General features: G+C 39.2%; 1 protein-coding gene across 9 annotated transcripts in view; it reads right to left on the reverse strand.

Moving 5' to 3' along the window:
• The window catches only part of UTRN (utrophin), a 943,118-nt gene that overhangs the window by 61,291 nt on the left and 862,526 nt on the right, over positions 1-19,301 (reverse strand). For all 9 annotated transcript variants that reach the window (XM_089654601.1, XM_089654598.1, XM_089654599.1 and 6 more), the window contains 2 exons: positions 9,418-9,575; positions 1,640-1,806 (listed from right to left, as the gene is read on the reverse strand). In XM_089654601.1, the coding sequence (XP_089510727.1) occupies positions 1,640-1,806; positions 9,418-9,575 (325 nt within the window). The remainder of the gene's footprint in view (positions 1-1,639; positions 1,807-9,417; positions 9,576-19,301) is intronic.

The following is a 19,301-nucleotide window of genomic DNA, read 5'->3' on the forward strand; positions in this document are numbered from 1 at the left end:
GCAACTCAACTATGCAGCTAATTTTTGTTCAAGTATTGTAGTTTTGTGCTCCTTGAAACAACCACACCATCTTTTTCCAGAGCAGCCTGTATTTCTCCTAAAAAAATAACAAACAGTGCAGTGCTAAACAAGCACTAAATAAAAATCAATCCTTATATAAGTATGTTCCAAACATAGATCATTACGTGAAAAAACATGCTCAAAAGCAACATCATAAACCCACAGAGCATTAACACTTAACACCTTGTATATATCATATGCACTGGTGTATATACAGTAAACACCAAATGAAGTGGGAAAAGAAGTACTTAGTGCCAAATAAATATAAACAGTTTGTGTGAAATCCAATAGTGCACAATCTTCAAGGGACATGTAAACCAGTGGCATGCATCCAGCTGTGACAACTCTTCCGTGAAATTCCTTCACCCATATGCAGTCACCAGAACTCTGGTAAAAACAGGCCTGTAGTTTAACCCCAAGCACCCTTCACTTGGTCCTCATCATAGGTCCGACCAAGGGCCACCAAAATGTACCTCATTAGAAACAACTTAACAGAGCCGAAATAAAGGTGCATAGTGTAGTATTTTATTTAAACCAAATAAAAGTACAAAATCCATGTGGAATACATAAAGCACATGTTTATGTGATGATCTTTGTTTGGAACATATTTATATAGGTATTGATTTTTATTTAGTATTTTTTAGTGATGCGCTGTTTGTTATTTTGTTATTGGGCTGGTCTGCCTTTTGTACTAGCAGTTCTGGTTTCCAAATGCTCGCTAAACCCCTTTCTTTAGTATTTCTGAGGTTACCTGGGGGTTTTTCTTTGTATTCCAAACAACTCTTCTGGTAATGGTGGCTGCAATCTTTCTTGATCTACCTGACCTTGGCTTGGTATCAGGAGATCCCCAAATTTTCCACTTCTTAATAAGTACTGACTGGCATATTCAAGACTTTGGATATATTTTATATCCTTTTCCATCTTTATAATGTTGTTCCATAGGTTTTTTGACAGTTCTTTTCTGCTCCCCATGGCTCATTATCTAGTCTGCTCAGTGCATCCACATGGGAGCTGGCAAACACATTGACATTTTTGACACAGACACCAATTGCAATTTAAAAAGCTACAGATATGGGAAATTCACCTTTGACTGCCATTTCAACCTATGTGTGTCACCTTGTGTGTCTGTACCAAGTCCAAACATTCTAGGGTATATAAACGTTTGATCATGGCCATTTGGGTGACTTCTGTTATCATTGTGATTTAAAAAGGAGCCAAACAAGCATGTGATAATACATGGCTTCATATGATCACTAGCCTTAAATAAAAGATGTTTTTTGGCATGATCAGTCATATTTTCAATATCAATGCCAAAAGTTTACAATTTTGCTAGGGTGTGCAAGCTTTTGAGCTCAACTGCTTTCATAATCTTTATCTTTGCACTGAGTAGTGGAACAATCATCCCACTTTTCACCATACCGGTATGAGTCATCATAGTGTTTCCTATATATTTGATATTTTTTGATTTTTAGTGTTTACTGCATACAAATAAATTTGTCAGTGTCTACCTGTACATTCAGAAATGCTAGCAAGAATGCTTATGTTAAGTTCTTGACCCAACACTGGCAAATCCACTTACCTAAATCCTACAATGGGACATTCCTTGCAGATATTACACTTGGCTTGATGCTTAGCAGTTTCAGCTGCTGCCACTCTGTGAAGCACAGGTAGCCAGACCATGGACTGAGGCTCCAACCGCATCCATTCAATAAACTGTTTCACATTGATCTCTGGCTTATTCTGAGCCTAGAATAGAAATGACAGTTAGTAGTATAGTGATATAGTTGTGAGTAGTAGTAATAAAAATTAAATAATCCGGGCAATTAGAAAAGAGTGGTTATTGTTTAGGTGTTAATTAACTTTATTTAATTAATTAGTATGCTCTGGATGTCCTATCTATCCTTCCTGCCCCAAGTCCAATCGCTAACAAACTCATGCAGACTCCAGACTGCAGAATACACCCATTTCTAACCCCCAGAAACCACTAAACAACTCATCCACTCCCTCATCATATTACGACTCGATTACTGCATCTCCCTCCTCACTGGCTTCCCTCACCACAGACTATCCCCGCTTCAGTTGATCCTGAATACGGCAGCCAGACTCATCCACCTTACCAACCGCTCTGTTTCCGCCACCCCCCTCGGCCAATCCCTCCACTGGCTTCCGATTGCCCAACGGATCAAATTCAAATGCTTACACTGACATACAAAGCTGTCCATAATACTGCCCCAAACTATATCACCGACCTAATATCCAAATACCACCCAAAATGCACTCTCTGCTCCTCACAAGACCTCCTTCTCTCTAGTTCCCTGGTCTCCTCTTCCCATGCCCGCCTCCAGGACTTCTCCAGGGCATCACCCATCCTCTGGAACTCCCTACCGCAATCCATCAGACTATCAAATACTCTCCTCTCCTTTAGGCGCACCCTGAAAACCCACCTCTTCAGGGAAGCCTACCCCGCCCCCTGCTAATTGCCGATCTCCTCCACTCTTCCTACCACTCCATCCCCCACAGCTTTTCCTCGTGTACCACTATCCCCCCCTCCTAGATTGTAAGCTCCAAGGAGCAGGGCCCTCGAACCCCTTGTGTATTGCATTGTATTGTTATTGTACTGTCTCATGTATTGTCTCCCATTGTAATGTACAGAGCTGAGCGAACTATTGGCGCTTTATAAATACTGTATAATAATAATAATAATAATAATCAACTCTGTGGGATTAATATACTAAAAGAAAATAAGCTAGTCATTTTCAAAGGAATTTTTCACTTTTTAAGGACAATTTCAGTTTTTAAGGGCATTTTCCCTTAACTTAGTGATTGGTATATATTATGGTTGTGCTCCGTAACATTTGATGGATATTGCAGAAGTAATTTTTTCTTGTGCTGTTTTGCCATGCAATAAGCATATATTTGGAAAAACACTTAGTGAATGTAGTGAAAATTCACTTTGCACCCAGTCATGTGCACAGAAATAAAAAAAACAGTATTTTTGCTTGCACATGATTGGATGATTGAAGTCAGCAGAACTTCACTTCATTGAATAAGCTAAGGGAATTTTCACAAAGTGAAAATTCATTTGCAGAGTGAACAGCCCATTTGCCTTTAGTAAATCAACCCCTCTGTCTTTTCATTCATACCTCTCCTAGCCTGCCCAATCAAGAGTAGGTGGATTTCTCCTTTATGCAAAGTACAACTCCAGCCAAGACTTATATGCTTGTTGGGAGATTCCTTCTAACTTTCTTTCTCACCAACTACTGACATCAGTATAAGGGGTGCACAGAAATCTCTAACAGGGACAAAGCTGAAAAAAAAAACATTTTTCAACAGAGTGGGGGAAGGTTTGAAGCTCCATTGAATTTTCTTTGCTGTTTATGTCCCTTTTGGAAATGGTTTTACATTTCTTCCTGTCCCAGTGAGCACTGAAATCCTAACAGAGGCTTCAATCCTTCCCCACTCTGCTTACACTTTAAAAGACTGGAGATACAGACAAGGAAATTATTCCTTTATGTCCCCAAAGCTACATAGGTCTACAGTTCCAGCTTGTGCTCCTGTTAGTGCATTGTATAGAGCAATGATCTCTATGGTGTAAGGTTTGCATGGATGTCATGTAAAACAGGTTGTAGTGAAGTGAGTTAAACACGATCACCAATATACTGACAAAGTCTTCAATTGCAAGCTTTAGGTCACTGACAAATAGTACATATTAAAATTGGATTTTCATGCAGGTACATCATTTTCTTCTATTAACTTTAATCCAGTCATCTTTACAAGTGTCCTTAAAATATAGAAATGAAGCTTTAAGTGGGTATTATTGCCACTGCCATCTACGACATTTGTTCTATGAGAGTTTTACATGTGAATGTTAAGACTGCCTTTCTCTGACAGAAGTAACTGTAAAGAGTGGCGACAAGCTGAATATTCACCACCATGGAGTAAAACCATAAGTATTCAGGCCAAAAAAACTTTACAGAAAAACATTTTTAAGAGCAGCTCTTGTCCAAACAAAATCATTTATTTAGTTTATTACAGCAGAGACATAAAAATGTCTAAATGTAACCAACTTTGTCCCAGTTCTAAAGCTGAAAGAATCAAATCCAAATGAACAAATCTCTACCTATGCATAAATATATATATGTCATGAGGACCTAATAAATAGTAACTATTTGTGAAGAAGTGTACAAGTGAACAGATCAACACCAAATGAACAGGTTTCATGCAATTTGATAATAGAACAGCTATCCTCTGAATAACTCCAATTTCTCCCCTGCAGTTTTCATCAATCAATTAATCAATCCATCCATCAATCCATCGATCACAGCAGTCCTCGGGGTTTTGTCATACTCTATCAGCCTTATGACAAGGCTACCATGATTTGAGCTCAGTGGCTGAGTGACTGACAGGTCAAAAGACCAATGAGTAAAGTACATACAGTATCTCTTCACTAAATGTGAACCTTCAGCATGCCAAGCATGTTTTATATTTTGTCTGCACAATTCCTTTAAAACAAATGTACAAAATTTCAATGAACAGTTGGTCATTTATTCTAAATCCAGTGTTAGACCAGTTATCCTACTTAAAGTGGTAGTAAACCCAAAAACAAAAATTTGAGATATAGTGACTGCATTCGTTTCTTTTTTTAGGCGTTTTTTCCTTTATTTTCACCTGCTGTTCAGGAAGTAAGTATGCTGTTTTTCAACCTCCGCTAACAGACTAAGATGAACAGCAAAAGTGTCAATTAGAGGCTTGATATTAAACATTTAACATTGACAGAGGTGCATACAATGGTCAGATTTTATTAATTTATTTAAAACCTTTATCTCAAAGAAAAAAAAATGGTTGCTGTAAGTAAGACCATCTAAATTCGCTAGTTCATTTAACACTACCCTCTCCTTAAGCTGACGGGTCAGTTGCTCCTCCAGTGTAGTGAAGTCACCTGAAGACAGGCTGTGAAAATTAAGGAAAAATCACATTTAGGGATTGGTAAACTGCAATATATATATATATATGTGTGTGTGTGTGTGTGTGTTTTGGGGTTAATACCACTTAGTAAACAACTCTCTGCTACTACCTATCACCGATCAGGAACCAAGCTAATTTACATTGTCAGGATTTTATGGAGTGCCTGCAGTGTTGGGTTGTGAGATGAATATCTCACAGTCAGTGAGACATCAGTCAAAAAGCTCATATCCCTTTATGAATCCTATTCACACCAACAGAAAAGAGCGTATTATTTATATAGGCAAACACATATCCTTAGGCAGAATGTTTTGAAAAGCTAATTTAGATTTCTGAAGAGCTTCAGCTATAAAACAAATGAATTAGAAACTAACGTACTGAAATTAAACGTGAGCACATGAATTAAAGATCAGCTCAACTCGATCTACTGCAAAATGTGATAGAGTTGTAGGCTGTTTGGAAATTTTCTGAAAGCTAAAATAGCCTACAGTTTGCTTCAAGAGTGGCATCACAAATAAGGGGGCACGTCCAGCATGCTGATGAATTATTTCAGCTATTATATTTTACATTTATATTGAAAATCATACAAGTATAATATGGATTACAAAGAGCACTAGAACTTGCAAATGACAATCAAAAGCGTCTTGGCTTTTGTCCAACTTGGAGCAAAAAGTCTGCCTGCCTGCGCAGAATAAGCCCTACCATCTTTCATCGATAAGTCGTTTTGTGCACAGAAAACACAAATGGTCAGTGGGTAGCTCACATTGGATTGAGGTCAAAGATCCAGGACCTCCCAGGTCTTACTGAAAGCAAGCTGAAGACAAACCAACATGTTTGCAGGTACCTTCCCTATTGATAGTTTGAAAGTCATAACTACTAGCATATCAGCATAGAGAAGCATCCCACTCAATTTGAAAAAGGCAACCACTTGCTTTTGCTTTCAGGCATGTGGGTTTCTTTACTATGCACTGATCTATATGCCAAGTTGTTTTTTGACAACATGAGAGAGAATAGATACTGCTTAAGGTGATTGTAGCCATAATAGTACACTTGTGACAGAAACAATTGAGTACCGTCCATGACACTTTTTTTATTTGCACTAACATACAATTTTTCAGGACAAGCTTTTGGGTTGTACCCACTTCTTCAAGGTCCAAGCAGAGAATAGATAACAATTCAAAGAGGCAACAACATTGACCTGAGGGATGGAAGCAGAGGCTCCCAATGTCCCTTGCCACAAGTCAGTGTACTTAGGCCAAATCACTGTTAAAGAGGCTATGAGTAAGGGCACTAAAATGTTAGTTTCCACTGCCCACCAATGGGTGCAAAAACTAGTACTGACCACCAAAAGGAAAGCAGTGTAAGAATAAAAGAAGGGAGGGTAAGCAGCACAATGCCCATTCTGTACCACAGGGTGACAGCAAGTCCTTCCCCCCTCACCAAGCCATTTGAGCTCACACAAAGGTAGGCACCTATGGCACTTAAAGGAAAACTCCAATCGAATATAAACAAACAGTCTTATTACATAGTAAACTATAGTAAACTAGAAATACTTGTTTCACATTCATTTGGGCTTACAAGACTTACAGGAAGGTGAAAGCAAATGGAGGCCATCACAGTTGATGTGATGCTCACTGAGTGAGTAGCCAACGAGTAGCCTTGGTGTGGAGTGACAAAAGGAGGTGCAAATAATATTATTATATCATCCACCTTTGTGTTTACAACCACCTTTAAGTGATTTCCTGATCACTATATTTTTACACATATACGCCAAAAATATTGGGACACCCCTTCAAATCATTGGATTCAGGTGTTCCAATCACCTCCATGGCCACAGGTGTATACAATCAAGCACCTAGACATGCAGACTGCTTCTACAAATATTTTTAAAAGACTAGGTCGCTCTCAGGAGCTCAGTGAATTTAAGCGTGCTACTGTGATAGGTTGCTACCTGTGCAATAAGTTCATCCGTGAAATTTCCTTGCTACTAAATATTCCACGGTCAACTGTTAGTGGTATTATAACGAAGTGGAAGCAACTGGGAACTACAGCAACTCAGCCACAAAGCCGTAGGCCACGTTAAATGACAGAGCGAGGTCAGTGCATGCTGAAGCGCACAGTGCATAGAAGTCGCCAACTATCTGCAGAATCAATAGCTAAAGACCTCCAAACTTCATGTGGCCTGTAGATTAGCACAACAGTATATAGAGAGCTTCATGGAATAGGTTTCCATGGCCGAGCAGCTGCATCCAAGCCTTACATCACCAAGTGTAGTGCAAAGTGTCAGATGCAGTGGAGATGTGTTCTTGGAGTGACAAATCACACTTCTCTGTCTGGCAATCTGATGGATGTGTCTGGGTTTGTCAGGAGAACAGTACTTGCCTGACTGCATTGTGCCAAGTGTAGTTTGGTGGAGGAAGGATTATGGTGTGGAGTTGTTTTTCAGGGGTTGGGCTTGGCCCTTTAGTTCCAGTGAAGGGGACTCTTAAGGCGTCAGCATAACAAGACATTTTGGATAATTTTATGCTCCCAACTATGTGGGAACAGATTGGAGATGGCCCCTTCCTGTTCCAACATGACTGTGCACCAGTGCACAAAGCAAGGTCCATTATTATTATTATTATTATTATACAGTATTTATAAAGCGCCAATAGTTCGCTCAGCGCTGTACATTACAAAGGGGGACAGAACATGTGACAGAACAATACCAATACAATGCAAAACATGAGGGGATCAAGGGCCCTGCTCTTTCGAGCTTACAATCTAGGAGGGAGGGGATGGTGGCACAGGAGGAGATAGCTGTGGGGGATGGAGTGGTAGGAAGAGTGGAGGAGGTCGGCAAGTTAGCAGGGGGTGGGGTAGGCTTCCCTGAAGAGATGGGTTTTCAGGGTGCGCCTAAAGGAGAGAAGAGTAGGTGATAATCTGATGGGTTGGGGCAGGGAGTTCCAGAGGATGGGTGACACCTTGGAGAAGTCCTGAAATGGATTAAGAAATGGATGAGCGAGTTTGGGGTGGAGGAACTTGACTGGCCTGCACAGAGTCCTGGCCTCAACCCGATAGAACACTTTTAGGATGAATTAGTGTGGAGACTGCTGGCCAGGTCTTCTCATGTGGCATCAGTGCCTTACCTCATAAATGCGCTTTTGGAAGAATGGTCAAACATTCCCATAGACACACTCCTAAACCTTGAGGACAGCCTTCCCAGAAGTGTTGAAGCTGCTATAGATGCCAAGAGTGGGCCAACTCAATATTGAACCCTACGGACTAAGACTGGGATGCCATTAAAGGTCATGTGTGTGTAAAGGCAGGCACCCCAATACTTTTGGCAACATAGTGTATATGAAATAAATTTGTTACTTCAGGAAAAAGAAGTGCAATGTCTAAGCCTACTTTGTCCTAAATGATTAGTAGCAAAAAACAAAAAAGGATGCAGAAATATTTAATATATCAAATATCTCAATTTCTTCACAGATATGAATATTTTTAAATACATCTTTCTGAATTTTTTCTTACATTTGCTAGCCTTTAAAGTGTGTCTGGCATAATACATCACTGTATACAGTTTTTTGTTAAGCAAACTGTTTATTAGTAAATCTGTTGCAAAGTATTTTTTTACATGGAGATGCTGCCAGTAACAGTTCTTCCTGTTGTAGGCTCGCAACAATTCCCTAACCACCACACATGTATATCCCGTATAGCTTATGTAATAGCTGCTATATTTACACATACCACTCAGCTGTCAGTTTGACAGCTGGGTATTTCTGGCAAATGTGAGGGCGGGAAAGACAGCAGGTTTACTACACACACCCTATAGTTTTCAGTAAAATATTTTTGCATGTGTGTGTAGCGAGCACAGTGTCTGCAACTGGCTAATTAGGCACAGCATTGTCAACCTGTCATGCTAGCTTGTTCAATTAGCTGCTGACTATCTGACAGACCTAACAGTCAGCCCAAAGGCCAACTAAAGAAGCACACATGCCCCACTGATAATGCTGCCGCTAATATACAGGCAGTGGCTTAGCATTGTGAGCCTGCAGGTAAGTGCTGTTGCTGGTACAATCTCCAGGTAAAAAAACACTCACTGGAAAATTATTTTAAAAAAATACATCATAATAAATATCTATCTATTTAAAAAAGAAATACATCATACTAAATCTGTATCTACTGTCTCATAATAAACCATAATATTCAACATTTCTCCTTCCAACTTTGCATGTTTAAATTTGACTTAATGAAAGAACCAAGAACTGGAGATCACTAAAATGTTCCCAGCATGGGCATAAAGTGAAATACTCTTTCAGATATATAAGCACCTATGGCTCATTCAGATATGTGTGGGTTTGTTTTATTTGTACGCAGCATCAGCAAAAACTCACATGAATGGTCTTTACTTACATGTTGAAAACAACTGCGGACACTTGGTTCAATATTACTTCCCCCAAAAGCTGCCACTTCCCCCAGCTGCCGTGGGATTTGAATGGCATCATGTAGTAGTAAGCCCAGCTGCTTCTGGTCACAAGTATCTGCTGCCCCAGAAACTTCCTGGAAGAGATCTAGGAAGAAACAAAATGTTAATGTAGTTACCTGATGAAAAATGCATTTTACTGTAATATACTGCATCAATAATTCCAAAAATTAACCTCAATAGATCCTTTACTCTGATTTATGGCCACAAATGTTTGTGACCACGCATTTCTTCATCTTGAGAAATTAAAAAGTGTAAAATGTGAAATATGTTTCTTTATATTTTCAACCTTACATGCTTACATGTTTAGGAAAACGCTTTTAAACAACTAACAAATATTTTGGCCCATTCTTATATACAGAACCATTTTAGTATATTTTGGGGAAGTCTTGCTTGAATGGACTGCTTCAGATCTGTTCAAATCTATATGACTGAGTTCAGGACTCTGACTTGGCCAATTTCATATTGCTGAATGTCTTTTGCTTGAGTCACTGTTATCACTTTGTATCTGTATTTTGTAAAATAGTCATGTAACATTAATAATTCTATTTAGCATCACAAGGAGGTACCTGAGATATTGGTACTAAAGAATTTGTTAAAGTGGTTGTAAACCTCAGACATGAAATATGAACAACGCTTATCCCTCTATGGTGTGTACTTGCCTCAATTAAGAGCACTAAGTGTCATCTCTGTCTGTCGCTTTATTGCTCTGCTATCAGCATGAATCAATTCTGGTAAGTTTTCCTGACACCAATAGAAAAATGGTAGGGACCTTCAGCAGATTGAGAGCCTCAGCTCTGTTCCTGTGTGCTATGTGATGGGGGGGGTTCCCTCCAATCAGCTCTCACACCTCTACTTCCTGAGCTCTGCAGAGTGCAACTTCAGCTCTCCTCCCCCTTTATTCTGAACTCTCAGACAAGCTGTACTTGGAACAGATGTAGAGAAGACTGCAGACAGACACGTACCACTTACGTAGGAGGATTTGTTTCAACTTTGTGTATCATTTGAGGCCAGCTTCTTCACTGAGTGTAAGGTTTTACAACTACATTAATACAGCTTAACCACTTACACACCAATATACAGTTTTCAACAGATTAGCAGCCCTTTATTTACTCAGTACCACTTATGAATAGCACTGAATAAGTAGCCATTGGGTGGCTGATGGCCACATCACAGAGCACACAGAGATACTGTACCCAGCCGATCCAAAGGGCTGGGTATCATGTGATCAGTGTGATTGGCCATCACAGTGATCACATTGCTATTTACTATTTTGCGTGCTGTTTACGACAAGGAAAGGAAAGGAGAGAGAATAGTACTTATCAATGGGTAGAAAATGAATTCTCTTGCAGTGACACAGGTGTTTTTTTTTCTAATTCTTCCTTTTCAGGCCTTCTTCCTATCCTACATTTACTAGTTCTAATGTGGTCATCATGTAACATGTAAAAAACCCCTCACTTCCTTTATCCTGCATATCTGATCATTGACCCCTTCATCTCCATCCCGCCACTGTGTGTGAAAAAAAAAATTAACCCCTTCACAGCAGCCTTCCTCTGTTTATGACCTGTACATTATTGTATCCAATGCACCATTCTCAAACTCCTGCTCATCTCTCTTAGTACTGACATGTTTTTCATTTTCAAAAAATTGTGGCAAAAAATTATACCACCTTGGGGTGTCTGCTTTCCAAAAAAGGACATTTCTGGGTTTTTTTCCATATACGGCTTTCTTATTTTAACAGAAAGTAAGGGAAAGTGTTTTTATTGTTTGGTCTTTTTTAGTAAAAAATAAAAATAAAAAACAGCAGTTATTTAATACTAATCTCTGTCTAAAAAAACTCCTTTGGGTTCAGTGTTGGATAACTGAGTAAATCTCAGTCAAACTATCATAGCACTGAAGACTGAAAAATGGCCTGGCAGTCAAGGGATATTACAGATTGGTACTCAGGTGGTTTAGGTTCTCTGGTCCCTAAGTGACTGCAAAACATCAAGGCCATGAGGTAGCAAAGCAGCCCCAAATCCTTTTTCTCCCTCCACCACTGTTCACAGTTAAAGATAATGTTGTGAGGCTGGTAATTAGTGTTGTCCAGCAAAGTTTTGTTTCCCTGGCCATACATTATACAGTTTTCCTTTAGATTCACCAAAACCATATAACAGGAGGTCAAACCTAAGCACTTTCAATTTTTATGCCACCAGGCAGGCCCTCGCACTACATAGTTGAAGGCAAACCGAAAGGAAATTGAATAAGAAAATTGCGTAATGTATGGCCAGCTTTAGTCCTATGTGATCTTTAAGTCACAAATTCCCACCAGAAAGTCAATCTACAAAACATTACAAACTGTTAATACGAAGCAATGCGGTTCAAGCTAGGAAAAAGCATTAAGTAGACAATTTACATTTCCTTTTTAGTCCTATAAGGAGTCCTTAATTGGGAGTTTTATACATATCTCTCAGGCTTTGCCTAATTTCCTGATGATAATGCAAACCTTTCACTTAGCTGACAATAGATGTCTGACTTTCACTGCTGAGAGCGGAATGGAAGACTGTCCATCTGACATAGAAAAGGAGAAAACAAAATGCATTGCTCTTGCTGTAGACATAGAGGCAGATTTTATTGCTGAATTCTCAAAGGAATCTGTAAAAACAGCAGGTGCTAATGGATAAGAAGATATTGTGTCCCAAATGAATTATCCAACTCACTAAGAATGCTTTTATAAAACTGCCATTGGTATGTGTTAAACAAATGATGTTTATCTCAGACATGTTAAAATAAATTGTTACAACTGTATGGACCCATATGGACAAGAGCATTGCAAGCAGCAAAACTGTTTGATCTTTAAAATCAAACAAACTTCAGGGTTTGAATTAGTTGTTTGCTGTCCACATATACTGGCTACTTACAATTCCATTATTTTAAATTAACTGCAAATAATGGGAGCTGCCTAATGACATTTATGTTAAGGAGAATACTGGAAACAGTTAAAGTGATACTAAACCCAGGACCCTGCATTCACTATATCTGCTCTCCCACAGTACACACAACATGGAAATGCAATTATTTTAGTAAATATAAACTGCTAAATAACTTTTCTCATCAGCAGTTAGAACAGTCTTGTGACTTCTATCAGTGGTAAGCAGAGCACTGGTTAAAGCTTGTAGGAGGAGTTTTCATTCTGTTCTAGGAGGATGCAGGACCCCTGACCTCTGTCTGAATAGTGCTGATTGGCCCTTTGCTGATCAAATGCATTCTCGCAAGAGAAAAAAAAAACCTCTCTAGCAATACACACCAAACTAAGCATGTGCAAAACAAGGGGAGGATCAGATAAGTCAGGATTAAACAGCATTTTTACACAATGCAGAGGATTAACCCCTTAGGTTCCACAGTGAGTATATCAAGCATGCTTTACTGCATATACAGACTGATTTAACTGTTGTGGATTTGGTAACACTTTAAACAACAGTTAAAGCAAAACTCAACTCTCTCAATCAACAATAACCATTTTTTTGATTTGTAGTTCTCAAGTCATACAGGAATAATCAATTCATCTGGACACCATAGTAATGTACATCATGGGCATTGAACATGGCGCACACGTGAGAATTAAACAACCACTGTCTGATGAGCAGAAGTACTGAACAACAGTCAGCCACATCATTCAATAGGTGCATGCAGGAGATCAATCTAAAAGCAGTATGTCAACATTAACTAGTTTTAATCATTATGCTGCAAGCATTAGTAACTAGATAGGAAGGTATATTAAATTTACTTGTTTTAAACTTTTTTGTTATTTCTTTGGTTGCTTCCTGGTTTTGATAATGATGTCATACATCCCATGTGTCTTCGTGAGTATCTTTTTTTTCTTATATTTTGAGGTGGGGGGAAGGGGCTTTCTCAGCTAAGCACACTCACCTGCCTGCATGCCTGAGCTAAGAGCAGATGGATTCAAGGAAGTAAACGTTACATGATTCATTTGCCCTTACTCCAGATAACACAACTAGAAATGTTGGGGGGGGGGGGCGGGTGTTAGAGACATAGATGGATGGGTAGGTTTGCTTTGAACATTAAAATGAATTAGAGCGGAACTCCACCCAAAGAGAAAGTTCCACTTGTCTGCCTCCTCCCCTGTCCACTGCCATATCTGGCACTTTATTGGGGGGAGGTACCCACTTCCCCTCCCAAGTCAGATTGCCGCGGTGATCTGAGCCGGAAACCCCTCTCCTAACTCCCGCAGACTGCGGCCCATTCATAAAGTGCAGCACACTGCACGCATGCACATTAGGAGAACAGGCTGTGAAGCTGCAAGGCTTCACTTCCGGTTTTCCTTACTGAAGATGTCCGCGCCAGCACCCGAAGTCGACTGAAGAATCAGCTGGGGTAAGGACATCACTGGTCCCAAGGAACAAGCAAGTGCCCTTTTATTACAAGTCAGCAGCTACAGTATTTGTAGCTGCTGACTTATATTTTTGTGGGAGCCTGAAACTCTGCTTTAAATAGCATTTTCATTTGTGGTGCTCAGATACAGTTTAGTTTCACTTTAAGAACTGGCCCCTCCAATATACCAAATAGTGAAATCTCCAGCTCTCTTGTCTTGCTTTAGGCATTAAGAGTTCTCAAATCAATATTTATCTAGAAAAGTGAATATTTATGAGTCGTCTATCTGCAAAAACTGTCTGACAAAAACGACAAATAACTGACTTAAGGTGGGAATACACAATTAGAAAATCGACCGATCGGTCATCTGACGACCGAGAGGCCTTCGTTCGTTGGTCAAAATCGTGGCCCACATTAACCAAGCTAAAAAAAATGTTCGTCGGGCAATACTTAGTGTTGACATCTTCCGTACTATTGGAAGTGATGCAGTGTGCGTGTGACCTTGTAGCCACGCCATTCCGGCCAGAACAAGCGATGTGCACAACAATTAAGAAAAACAAAGAATAAGTGAGCGCTTATGTGATAGTATATAATGTATAATAAGCAGCAGCTGTACACCCAAAGGCACCGTATCAAACCTTCAATAGCATATATGTGAACAGGGAGGTGCAGCGCTGTATAACCAAACAAATAATAATTACACAATAGTGAACAGTGACTGTAAATTAGTAATGCCACTATATGGTGGCTCTAGGTGAAGAGAGTGAAAAACAGTCCAGTGAAGGAGTGCTCTTAAGATCCAGGGTGATCTTCAGACGTCCAATATACAGGACCATCAGGTGATAAAATATAAAGACTGCGCACTCACCAGATACGCAATCTTTATGCGCATTTGTGTAAAATTATCACTAGGCCTCCTGTATCGTCATCCTGGTCTGGTCAGATCTGGTCAGCATATCCCTCATGGCCCGGTAACTGGATGGATGAAGCTGTTCCGTAGACTTGGCCGGTTCTCACCAGAACTTTAATAGCAACACAATGCAGATCAACTGGATGTTTGGGTCCTTGGTATCGTATCTGCAAAACGATACACAGCGGCTCTCCTCCGGCTCTAGCTCCTTCTCAGAAGGAGCTAGAGCCGGAGGAGAGCCGCTGTGTATCGTTTTGCAGATACGATACCAAGGACCCAAACATCCAGTTGATCTGCATTGTGTTGCTATTAAAGTTCTGGTGAGAACCGGCCAAGTCTACGGAACAGCTTCATCCATCCAGTTACCGGGCCATGAGGGATATGCTGACCAGATCTGACCAGACCAGGATGACGATACAGGAGGCCTAGTGATAATTTTACACAAATGCGCATAAAGATTGCGTATCTGGTGAGTGCGCAGTCTTTATATTTTATCACCCGATGGTCCTGTATATTGGACGTCTGAAGATCACCCTGGATCTTAAGAGCACTCCTTCACTGGACTGTTTTTCACTCTCTTCACCTAGAGCCACCATATAGTGGCATTACTAATTTACAGTCACTGTTCACTATTGTGTAATTATTATTTGTTTGGTTATACAGCGCTGCACCTCCCTGTTCACACAGATGTGCACAACAATTAACAGCAATGAGTATAATATAGTTTTTTACATTAACTATATTCATAAATAGTGATACATAAAAATAGAATATGTATAATTCTGGTTTCATTATCTCATTAGTAAAATCTACTTTTAACATTTGGATTTTTCATTCGTGTTTACAAAGATTCCTTGGACATAAACATCTGGGTCATCTTCTGTTTCCGCTCATGCGTGATAGTGCTTGATAGATATTTTTTGTACAACCGTCATACCACCGCATAGAAAATCGTTTGTATGCGAAATGACAAAATTTTTCACTGTTGTTCAACCGGATTTTTGCACAATATTTTTATCGGTTAAATCATCCTGCTCCTCAACGAAGAGAAAATCGTTCGATCAGTGGTTCCGCAAAATATTTCGGACGATTTTCTAATCGTGTGTACGGGGCATTAGGCCTTATACACAATTATTACATTGTGGTAAAACCCCCTGTAACTATCAGCAAATAACCTGAGAATTTCTGACAGATGCTGAGAGAAATTTTCTTTATACCCTTAGATGCACTCAACAGAAGATGCCAGCAGAAAAAGAACACCATAGCACAAGGACAGTCAAGGCTGACCCTTAAAAATATTTAAAAAAGGAAGTTTATTACAGAGCAGTTTTGGTCATCAGAGAGTTACATTTTTCAAAATGGTGAACAAAGTAGGCAAAACACTCAGAAATTCTGCAAACAATGAACAGACGCTGACTTAGTCAGTAATGCAGATTTACTCATTACTCAGTAATCCATATCAGATCAGGGTTCAACATACGTTAAGTTAGGCCAGAACAAGAAGAGTGGTTGCTAAGGATACTGGAATACTATAATTTGCAATCCACATCTTGCATTGTTTTATTGGTAAGGAAATCTAAATGCATTAATATAGTTCTTCTGAAGAAATACAGTGTGTTTCATACATTCAGGGTCTCAGATCACTGAAAGTCATAAAGGAAGCAGAGTACATTCATTGACATTTTTGACACACTCTTGTTATTTTGGGAAGCATTATATAAAAGTAATGTATAGTTTACTTTTTACATGCTTGCTATCCCATTTGCTGCACACACACACACTGTATTTTATCAGCATATCAAGAAATGCCAATTGAAACCCTTCATATGGACTGCTAAGATCTCAGTAAATGTTTTTTTTTATCTTACCATTATGGGGTCTTGAACATCGATGGTAGTTGTTATTTCTATTCATTCGCTTACATTTTGATAACAGATGTTTTTTGTGGAGCTCTATTGCAATTTAGCAAGTGGGCAAACATTTTCAAAAACCAACACTGTTGTACAATGTGTATATAATGTGTTATTATTAAAGTATTGTTGTAGCAATTGTTATGTACAAAGGTGCCCTGTTTCATATTGGCTGGATGTGGTGGTGGCCTGGGGGAGGATTGGCGGCCTCCACAATGTCTCTGTTGTTGAGGGATTATGGGCTCCTTCATATGTCTGTTGGTGTGTGCTCCTGTTGTGCCTGTGATGGGAGTAGATTCCTCAATGTTCCCTCTATTGGTGGGCTGAGGCATTAACTGATTCCATAAGATGTGCTGGACCAATGGGTGGCTAGGCAGTGTATGTGCCAGCAGCACTTCCTGATGCCCATAGGCATGGTGATGTCATCTTACATTCATGTGTGTGACGGGGCAGAGTTCTGCACATGGAGATGCCAGAAGATCCAGAAACAGCACCGTGTTATCCTCTATGATTGGATATAGGCAGCTAACTATACACAAAATATAAAAGGTTTTCTTTGGACAACAATGGGTTTTCTTTATGGCTCAACCTCATATGTGTGGGACCTCTTGGAGGCCTATATGAATGTAATAGATATTTAAGAGTTGGACATTGCTGCTTTATGGAGTGATTTTGATAGTTGGGGATGGCCCTGCTGTATTTAGGATATTTACCAAATGGGACACTTGAATCATTTCAATATTTTACTGATAAAGCGGGATACTTTGGGGATTACAGTTTAAATGCACTCTTAGTATACCATCTTGAGAAATTGAAAAAAATATGTATAGGCTTATCATGTGATATCAGCTTTATAATGGTTTATTTGGCAAACCAGGAAGTACCAACACCTTACTGGCCTTAGTTCTATACTGGTTTCCATTCCATTCCATTTTCCATTTCAGTTGAGGAATACTAATAATAGCTCTATTTATTATTTAGATAGCAGCTTATTATGTTCCCTGCAGTATGATCACATTTAGAATCTCATCCCTTGCTCTATACTAAAATATCAATAATTGGTTGGAGTCATTGTAGAATTTTATTGATATTTTTTTTTTTGCATTTTGTATTTATTTATAAATTATTTTTCTAAGGAAAAATTAAGGGAAGTTTCCAAAAACAAAAAATACGCATAGCAGCCCACTGTGCAAAATGCATGTAAGTATAAGGCATGTAACAGTACTATATCCACACAACAGAACAAATACCAAATAATGTCACATTTTAAACATATCGACAAAGATTTTGTATATAACTGCAACTAGATTAGCCTCATGCCTTTAGTTTTTCAACTGGTATAGAAACCTTGCAAAAATAAAGATGAAGGAAAACGGTAGTGAGAAATGTAAGGTGAAACATGGAGGGGGGTGACTCCCCCAACATACACCCAGCGTGTAGGATAACGGAAACTTCACTATTTTAGCCTCATCAAGGTGCACATGTGGTGGCTCCAGGTGGTCACTCCTGCCCCAGTGGGTAGGGAATAAGGCACCTGGACTTTTAATTTGATATTTTTGCGTCCTTACAAAAAAAAGTAAGTGGATATCACCACTATATTTACCTTGATAATACATTGTGAATATAAATATAAAATGTTACAGACTTTGTTGTAGAGTTATCCCTGTGGAAAATAAAATTCGAAATGGGTCATCCTGTCTGTGTGGAAAAATATTGGATTATCAATGCAGCTATTGTAATTCAGTCGCTGACTGAGGTTTTCTTGGGTATTGCCGTGATGTAAGGTTGTAAATAACCAGGTTGTAACATTTCATTAGCCATGACGTAATTTTAAGTTCATATACTTTCTGATGTATCAATACAGAGATTAATGTAATAACTGCCAATGTTCATTATCTAAAAGTCCAATGGGAGTTTTGTATATTTGGTAGGTTTGCATAAACTGTTGAGATCTCTGTCAGTCTTATAGACAGTCTGTTTTTCAGTTAGATCTAAAACTCTGATTAAGAGCAGCTGTACAGTACAGTTATTGCACTTGATTCACTAAAGGATGAAGAAAAAGGAAGATTCCCTGTCATCGGAATACACTCACCAACACCCCCGGCTATAGCCGGCAGCACTAATCGAGTGACAATTTTCCAGCAGGCTGGTTGTACAGAGATCAATGGAGAGTTTGACGTCTGAACAATTAGCCTGCTCATGGATGGATCGATATGCAGCTGATCCCTGCTAAACCAGACAAATTACAATCCATCTACAGCCAGTTTAAGAGTGTCGTAGGAGAGTGTAGATCTATCTATCTACAAACAAATATTTCTGTCTAGGCACAAACTGAATGATGGGCCCAAAAATTAATCTTATACAAGGTGCTTTTGGTGACTAAGTCAATCTCGGAATGGACACACATTGATAAGACTATTTGAAATACATTTATCACATTTATAAATTTAGCACAGAAGTGCCAAAAAACCTCTTTAATCCCCAAAAATAGCTCAAATTACAAACTGAATGCATAAGAAACCTCATATAGCATGGTAAAAAAGTGTACCTACAGCATGTCAATGTCTCTATTAATGCAAAACGATCATATAGTAGAACACACACACATTATCAAGCAGCCCCC

This window comes from Staurois parvus, unplaced genomic scaffold, assembly GCF_062004578.1.
Source record: "Staurois parvus isolate SC_StPar_1 unplaced genomic scaffold, SC_StPar_1.0 ptg000780l, whole genome shotgun sequence".
Classification (NCBI taxonomy): Eukaryota; Metazoa; Chordata; class Amphibia; order Anura; family Ranidae; genus Staurois; species Staurois parvus.